The sequence below is a fragment of the Fundulus heteroclitus genome, unplaced genomic scaffold, assembly GCF_011125445.2.
Source record: "Fundulus heteroclitus isolate FHET01 unplaced genomic scaffold, MU-UCD_Fhet_4.1 scaffold_122, whole genome shotgun sequence".
NCBI classification, from domain to species: Eukaryota; Metazoa; Chordata; class Actinopteri; order Cyprinodontiformes; family Fundulidae; genus Fundulus; species Fundulus heteroclitus.
The window spans coordinates 112,385-121,740 of record NW_023396534.1 but is presented as its reverse complement, the minus strand read 5'-3'; the positions used below and the strand labels follow the sequence as shown (position 1 = coordinate 121,740).

The window sequence follows — 9,356 nt, the reverse complement described above, 5'->3', positions numbered from 1 at the left end:
GTGTGGAAAGATGCAAACAAATACTCTTTGGACTGTTTTATCTGCTGGGGGCCTTGTTCCAGAGGCTTCTTGGACACTTTCACAAGCCATTACTGCAGCTGCTGGATTCAGGAAGCTGCATCTTCTTCTTGGTCTCATTAAATGTGTGCGGGGCTACCTGGTGGTGCTGATTGGTAGAGGAAGAGCTGAAAGGTTGGAGGTGTTTGTCAGAGGTCTGTGATGATGGAAGCCTCTCCCTGGTTTGTGAGTCTGAGCTCAGAGATCAGATCTTTTATTCTTGTTGAACTCTTTGTTGAATGTGATGCAGCTTCTCCTTTTTAATGTTTGTATTTCTGGATCTTCCAGTGTGGCCACAGCAGATTTCCACAGGGCTCTTTAGTCTTTCATTCCTCCATCTGTGTGTGGGAGTGTGGATGGAACAGGGATCCAGAGTTGGTGTCAGTGTTTAGATTGATTGTATTTTAATGCTGATTATTAAATCAGGTGGAGCTTCCAGAAATGTTGACTTAGTTTCCTGATGTCCTTTTAGGCTTCAGGCTGTTTCTTCAGGTTGTTACTGAGGGATTTCCTTTCTCCTCTCTGTTGGAGCTTTTCCTCTGTTTGGACAAATGAGTTGTGCTACAGCGCCACCAACTGTCCTCACTACATCCACTGCAGGTTGCAATGTTTCCATCGTCATCATCATCATCATCAGATGATGATGATGATGCTGAGAGCAGATGCTGAGAGCAGATGTCTGTCTGCTCTCAGCTCTTCTTTCTTTCTCTGGATTTTTACAACAAGTGGACGTGTCCAAATGTTGGACTGGTCCTTTCTCAGTGGAGGACAATGTGTGTCTGAGAGACATGTAATGTCCATGTTTGCTGCTGAAAGAGACTGATGGTCTGACCCCCCTCCTCCTTTCAGGGTGGAGCCTGCTGGAGTCCGGTGGTTGACACCAGGTCTGAGGAAGTGTAAGTGTGTTTTTCATTTGATTCATGACAACAAAGCAGCTCACATTCAACCATCTTCAAACTGTCCATCACTCATTCAGGAGTCATCATCAAAGTGTCAATAAATGATCAATAACTGCAGCTGGATTGTCTTTGTTCTCTCCATCAGATTCCTGTCAACTCACAATCGACACAAACACAATTAACAGAGAACTCAAACTGTCTGAAGACAACAGGAAGGTGACACGTGTGAAGGAGCTTCAGTCATATCCTGATCATCCAGACAGATTTGATGTTGATCTTCCTCAGGTGCTGTGTAGAGATGGTCTGACTGGTCGCTGTTACTGGGAGGTTGAGTGGAGAAAATATGTTAAGATATCAGTGAGTTACAGAAGAATCAGGAGGAAAGGAAACAGTAAAGACTGTTGGTTTGGACTGAATGATCAATCCTGGATTCTAAGCTGCTCTGAACGTAGTGATGGTTACTCTGCCTGGCACAAGGACATAGGAGCATCCTTCTCCTCCACCTACACCTCCAACAGAGTAGCAGTGTATGTGGACTGTCCTGCTGGTATTCTGTCCTTCTACAGAGTCTCCTCTGACTCACTGATCCACCTCCACACCTTCAACACCACATTCACTGAACCTCTGCTTCCTGGCTTTGGGTTCTGGTTCTATGGTTCCTCAGTGTTTTTGTGCTGATTGAGTCTAAAGAGTCTCCTCCTGTCAGAGAAAGCCTCTCCCTGTTGAACAGATAGTTCAGTCTGTTCATGTCTGTCTCTTTCACTCAGAAACACGTTTTCACATTCATGGATTCAATCTGTTTCTTTGTGAAACTCTTCTAAATGATTCCTTGGAAACTTCTTCCTCTTCCAGTCCTTTAAAGATGGAAGCTGGGATTATTCCAGGATCCACATGTTGTTTTTCTGCCTGTTTCCAGTCAAAGCTTCACTCTGAATATCAGCATGTTGACTTTCTCTCTGTTGGCCAGTTTTTCTCAATCTCTGGACGTTTTCTGTTTCTGTCAGCTCCTATTTTTTTAAACACTTTTTACGTTCAGATGTTAAATCTTTCTTTTGTATATTTGCTGCAGTTCTACTTCATGTGTTTTAATGTGAAATAAAAAGATTTTCTTCTGTGTTTGATTTATTTGCTGCTCATTCTCTTCTGTTCCTCTGATCAATTTTCAATAAAACTCTGACGCTTGTTTCAATAACAGATTTTTCTATATCAACACTGACTTTCAAAAAGTCCTAATTTACAGTAAAACATTTCCATCTTCTTTCTGACATGTTTTTAAATGACAGATTTTGTTCTTTAGTTGAATAAATCAGCAGCATAAACTCAAAGCAATGATGAAATGATATTTCTGCTCCATCTTTCCAAACCTTGAAAACACGTTGAGAATGAAAGAAGAGCCGACGCTGACAGTCTGGGACTAAAATCAGCTTCTTTACTTCCAAACTGCTGACTTGGACAGACTGAAGACCAGTTTTTACTTTTCTAGCTAAACTCCTGCGGCACCAAACCAGAAGCTGAACCAACACCAACAACAGAACCACGTGGAACATTCCCACATCACAACTTCTTCCTATTCTGGACTTTTAGTTTTACTCAGGAAACGTGTGAACGCGCCCACAGAGCCGCAGCGTGCACGGCGTCCTGCTGCTCCTCTTAAAGGGACAGTCCCACATTTTCAGCTTCAGGTACCTGTTAGCCCTGGGCCAGACTGACAGAGGCCAGGCTGCCACACATCGGCGCCACCGGGCCCTCTGACCACCGCCAGCAGCAATTCAGGTAAAGTGTCTTTGTCTCCTATTGGTCGGCTGTGTCAGGTAATTCATGTCTCTGAGAAAAAGGTGCATTCAGAGCAGGTTTAAAGTTCTCCGTCGCTGCGATGGATTTCCGCCCTTTTTTTCTTTATCTAACCCTTTCAGAATGTGAAACAATGTTCCCTAACCCTACAACAACTAATTATTCCAGCAGCTCTTTTCTGAAGCAAAGAAGGCAGAGCTGCAGTCAGAGCGGCTGTCTGTCAACATGCAACAGCGTCCATCTAATGAGCCGCTGCTCACCAGGACATTCGTTAGATAAAACCACAAGGATTTAGATTGTTGTGGAAAATATATAATCATTTTTATATTAATAGCTTCACAAAGACTCCAGGCGCAGACCAGTACAGCAGTTATTTATGGGGGGTTTGCAGAATACAATACGGTTTTCAGAACTATCTCCTGATTCTCAATGTTATCTTAGTTAACTCCTAGAAACTGGCCAGGTCAATTACTTACCACTAATGGCTGAAGTGTCAGAAAGCATATGTCTGCTGGAGACTGAATGTCTGCAGGGTTGTTAATCCAACCCCTTTGGAAGTCCTTGAGGTGTTGTTAAAATCAATCCAGACAAGTGGTGGGTATTGCCAAAGAAGTCACAATTCGATTCGAATCACGATTCACATGCCACAATGCGATTCTATCACGATACTTGAATTATTGCGATGCATCGCAACGCATTGTGAAATTTTCACTGAACACTGTACACCAGTGGCTGACTGGCTGTGTATGATCTGGATAGTGTCTTCAATTGATACATACTGTAACTGAAAGCAACTGAATTGATACATAGCTGTATTTATTGAAATGACTTTTGGAGGCATTGCCGTGAAAATAAACATTACTGTAACTGGACACAAATATTACTATTACTGGAGTGGACACACTGACAAAAAGTGCTTAGGATTTATAAAACTTAAAATAACAAAATAAGGATAATCAGTGCCGTTTACATGGCCTCAGTGGTCCTTTAAACCAATGAAATGAAAACATTCAAATGTTTGCGTGTGTAGAAGTTGGGGCTAGCTTGCAATCGAATGTTTAATCAGTGTTTGCGGCACTCGCGGCTCTTGTTTTTCTGGATGGCATGTGTCTTTAAAGGCATACTATGCAACATTTTTCAGTTATTTAATGTGTTCCATAGCATTTTGGATGATTAAATGAGTCATTTCAGGTCGAACAAAGGTTTTCTCGGCCGCCCTGGGGGTCTGTGGGGGAAATACCGCACTTGCAAGAGCAAGAGCTCACGGCCCGCACACACAGAAGTCTCGCTTTACGACGAGAACTCCATGTGTTTTTGCCCTGCTATTCACTATTTGCACGCGCGAAAGCAACAACATAAACATGCAAGCATATCGAGTTTTATTATTATTATTATTATTTTTTTTTTTTTTTTTTTTTTATGTTGGCGAGACGCTACCGCGGCAGCCGCGGCTTGGCGAGGCGGCGGCGGCGGCGGCCGCCTCACCAAGATAGCGCTGCGGGAAGCTTGATGTTCATACCTTCACTGTGTTAGTCATTGTTTGTACTGCCGTTTTTTCCACTTTTCGTTGCGTTTGCCTGTCTGCTAAGCTCAAAACAACCGCGTCTGGGTTGACGGAGAAACCAGAACAGCTGAGCATATTTACGACAGTGCACTTTTACTTTCGCCCTCTGGGGGGAGCCTCGCTGGAAAATCAACCCCGGTTGCATAGTATACCTTTAAGTTTGTTGTGTTCCCTCAGTATTTCATCACGATGTAACAGTGTTTGCAAATTACGTGCGTCATTTCAATTTTGTTTTTACCTTCTTTGTTTTTAAAGCCAAAATGCATCCAAACATTTGACTTGACATGTGATGGAGCCGGGCGAATGTTCTCAGTCTCCTCCATGTTTTGTTTATGAATGACTCGTCGCAGTATCCCGTGGCCGGAAATGCTTGTGACACAAGGCAGCGGGTGTCAACACATCTGCAGTGACATCTACTGGACTGGAAGTTGTATTTCACTTGTTTTTGGCTGATGTTCAACCATTCATGAAATTTTATTTATTCATTTTTTTAATTAATAATCAGTTCTTGGCGTCAAGAATCGATGCATTGGATCGCGAATATTAGAATCGCGATGCATCGTCATGACGATTATTTTGCACACCCCTAATTCAGACCCTTTTTATGCATCTCAGCGTTTCCTGTAGCAGCGAGCCGCCAGCAGTAGATTCTCAACCCTCTGATGATCTAAAGCAGCTCCTACGGGCCTGTTGGAGCGGATCAGAACATTTGCTACCAGCTGACACGGCATCAATAACCCAATCACACATCGTCTCCTGAAGCCGGGCCTCATTAGGAGCTGCACTGGTGTTTGATCAATAAAGCATTTAGCTGTGATGGCTCCATCAGACAAACACGCCGTGTTCTGACCCGGTGCGACCCGGTCAGGATCTCACCCTCTGGGTCCGGTTCCCTGCAGAGCTGAGCAGTCTGGATGGATGGAGGAGTCTCTGTTTCATGCAGGGAACCGGTGGAGAGGCAGGAACTCTGACATGTTGCTGATGTTCTGCAGGCCCGTCTGACCCGGCTTGTTGAAACATGTCAGGAATAACCGGATCATAATGCCACCGTGGAGCACCTCTCAGCACCGGCTGCATGTTTTTCTCCGACCAGAACCAGAACTGTTTGTTTCCTCCTCAGGCTGAGAGACCACCGAGGCCGTCCTGGTACCAGAGCCGCTCCAAACGCACCCAGAGGTCCAGATAAACCCGGCCTGACTCTGACGGTCTGGAAGGAAATGAAACCATAAAAGTGAGAATGGACTTCAGAACCAGAGGTTCTGAGGAACAGATGGGTTCTGACTGCCGGACCAGATAAAGGCGAGGCCCGCTTCCTTCTCAGGGTCGCTCCAGATGAACGGCTTCACTGGACACGGTTCGATCCAGATGTGGAGATGGAGCTTTACCATCTATGCTGGTGTTTGTGTGTGACCCGTTTCCTGTTTTCTGGTGTGACTGGACCTAATGGACCCAGAACCGGTCCCTAAAGCTGCAGGGTTCCAGGTTTGGGTCCAGGTGAACCATCAGAACCAACTTAAACAGCTGCAGGTTCAAATCTGGAAAAGCAGAGAGTTTCTCTAAGGCTGCTTTTAGCCAGAACCACAAAGCTGTAATAGGAACAGCGGGTCAGCGCTGCAGTAGAACCAACAGAACATCACCGACCCAGAATATTCAGGCACCCAGAGACAAACTTCTGATGAGAGTTTGTGACTGAAACTGTCTCGATATCAGAGGAGAACCGGCAGACTGGTACCAGAAAGGCAACAGAAGCCCAGACAACCACTGGTCCCGTCCAAGTTCAGCAGAACTTAGAATCCAACTCATCTCCATCGTCTTATTTACTGCAGTAAATCTGAATATCTTAAAATATTCAAATTCTGATTCCATCTGCAGATCAGATTATTTAGCTGCTCAGATCAAGGAGAAAAAAACTCATTTTACTTTTAGTTCCTTTTTGCAGTGTTTAGGTACCAGGTTACAGGAACAGAATATTTTCCTTCATTACTAAACGGACCTTCTAATAAAACCGACCCACCCCTGAAATAAACGTCTGGCTCCACCAACGTGATTCTGGACCGAGCTTCAGACAGACGGACTCAGATCTGGTTCTGCTCAGTGACCCGGGTCCTGAGGCAGCTAAACAGGCCCAACCATGACCCGTCCTCCACCGTGCTCAGCAGCTGACACCGGCTCTGTTTTTAGGTTTCTACCGTCTCGGTGCTGTAAACGGTCCAAAGCACTTTGGTCCCCAACTCTTCCTTCAGACGCAGATTTAGGAACCAAAGCTGAGCTTCATCTTCTCTTTACTGACGATTTCAGACAATCTGTGAACCGTGTTGCTGCAGCAAAGTTAAACTGGGGTTAAGATCAATTAGTTTATTCCATTTGTGGGAATTAGGCGCTTCTGTAACTCAGCATCCTGTAACGGCCTTTAAAACCCAGAGAGACGACATGAAACCTGAACTAAAACCTTTAAATGTCTGAAAGCGGACCCGGCTGGACGAGTGAGACCCTGCTGACCCGTCTGGGTGGTTCATGGACCTCAGCGTTTAGTCTGGAGGAGGTTAGTAATGGATGCAGATGATGAAGAGGAAGGCAGAGCAGCTCAGACGGCACAAAGGGCCCAGATGTGAGGGAAGTGATGCTAAAACTGCATCATGGCCGCCTCTCCATCATTCACACCACACATCAGCACTTCCTGCTTCACCGCCGTTCTCAAAGACTTCCTGAGCTCCCACATGGATGAGGCCCACTGTCACCGCCACCCTTCCTCTCCCTCATCTTCCTCACATCTGTTCTTCCTCATCCTGTGGTTCCGCTCGTCTCTCCTGCATTCATCCTCTGTTCCTGATCACGACGCCTCAGGACGACGGCCTGCGCTCTGCTGCAGAGATCCTCCAGCAGGTGGACGTCCAGCAGCGCCTCGTCCTGTTAGTCATCAGGATCGCTAACATGGTTCTGGATCTGGAGGACCGTTTGGGACCCATCAGGTAAACTGTGGGAGAAAAGCTGCTGAGGGACTCTGAAGGTGGTTTTCTGGACCGGTGGACAAAGCTGGACCGGCTCTGTAATTCACTGACCATTGATCCAAAGAAGTTATTGAGGTACTGGTTGGTGAGAGAAACTAGGTGTGGACAGCGTTCTAAAGATAAATTTAAGAACCTCATTAGCTCCACCCACAGGTGATGATGGGTAAAGTTCACTGGTGAAACTATTCCATGGTGATTCGTCTGCTTGGTGGACATTGAAAGAAATATGCATCTATTAGCAAGACATTAGAGAAAGACTCAAGTATGGATTTTAATTTTTAAATATCTGTTGATGTCATTATTTAAGATATGTTTAATTTCAATGTATATTTGAACATTTATGTATTTTACAAGTGTAATTATTTATGTAATTTAATAGATGTTGTTCATGGGTATTTTTGTCCTTTTAAGTCAGGAATGACAATTGTTGCATTCTAACTGGTATTTTTTACAGGTGAATTCTGACAAATACAGGAGCATTGTGACATTTGTCAATGTCAACCAGAGTAACTAGAAGCTTCTGGTTAGTAAGCAAAAGTTCTACCTAAGAAACACATTGTGTCATCAGTCCATAAATCAGGAGACAGAAACAGTTTGATTGGTGGATCAAATCCGGCAGAAAAAGATGAAACTCTGCAGATAGATTTACGTCAGTATTTAATAGAAAGAGGACTAAAGTAGATCAAGTCAATATGTTTACAGAGCTTCACTGACAGCCAATCAGAACTGCTCTCTGACGGTCTCATCAGGTCAGGGAAGTCTGAGGCCAAAGGTCAAGGTTCAAGGTCGGGTCCAAAATCTCTTTCCATCCATCAGGTCCAGCAGGAAAAGCCCAGCCTAGGAACTAGAGACGGGCTTTTATCGGACCGCTTCCTTTAAATAATAAATTATTTTGACAGTCAAACTTGATTTTAAACTAAAACGATCGTTCCTGTTTTCTCCAACCGAGCAGCAACAGAATCAAACATCAAAGCTGCATTTGGAGCTTTAATCCATCGCCAGAGAAAATGGGATGGAGTTTAAATAGAATTTGTTCTCATTATTATTATCATTATAACTAAGTAAATGGGATACCAGAGGCTGGGACCTGGACATGCAGACCCGACCACAAGCTGCTTGGTTTCCTGCAGAAATATGCAGCAGCAGCTGATGAAGAGGAGGAGGGACGAAGCTGCGGTTCTGACGTCAGAATGAAGGTAAACGTGGCGCCGCCTCCAGCAGGAAACCCAGCAGGTGGATTCATGTCAGGAGAAATGTGGAGCAGCTAAAACCACTGACCTGGTGAAGCCTCTTATTAATGACGACTTCTTCACCTTGTCAGCCGTCTCCTCCATGCTGTCCTCCATCAGACTGGAGTCTTGGTCTTCACCCTGCTGGACAGATGTTTTAGATATCAGGGATGACTGAGACGTCAGCAGCTACACGGCTAAAGGCGACTCCTTCCCACCTGAAGGTCTTCCAGACTGGCTTCCCAGTCGGTCAGGGAGCTGCTGCTGCTCTGCAGCGTCTTCCTGCTGCAGGAAGCAGGAGGAACGACGGGGAGGAGCCTGGAGATCACAACCTCCACCTGAAACAAAGCCAACAAACTACCTTTCACATTTCTCTCTGTTCTATCCACCTTATTTTTGAACAAGGAAGTAACTCTGGGTCCAACTTCTGTTTTTTTGTTCTCCACTTCCGTTTCAGCGCTTCCCTCGGCCAAATAACATCAGCTTGACTGAAATGATAAACTGTTGCAGCAATATTTCCAATAATTGCAGAGCGATGGAAGTGGCAGGTCAGCGCCGCAGCCTTAAACTATTCATGACTGAGAGGATGACATGAAGAAGTGGCCTCTTAGAACTTACCAGGACATTTTAAACCATCTTGGGTCGTCACTTGGTGCGGACGGCTCTGCTATGTGAATGTACCAAGGCGAGCCTCCACAGTGGAAAAGTTAGCACGGTGTTAATGAACAGCAACATGGATGACCTGGTATTCATGGAGGCTGATGTCCGTTCAAGCCAAAGCAAGTCCAGCGTTCACTCTGCTGGATCC

General features: G+C 45.1%; 1 protein-coding gene across 1 annotated transcript; it reads left to right on the top strand.

Annotated features, from left to right (window-relative positions):
* Positions 1–1,109: 1,109 nt before the first annotated feature.
* Positions 1,110–8,890, top strand: LOC118558323 (stonustoxin subunit alpha-like; the record flags this gene model as incomplete). The annotated part of the gene is made up of 3 exons (XM_036128838.1): positions 1,110–1,577; positions 7,156–7,280; positions 8,773–8,890. Coding segments are annotated over 3 exons (711 nt in total), but the record flags the coding sequence as incomplete, so codon positions are not given.
* Positions 8,891–9,356: the final 466 nt, after the last annotated feature.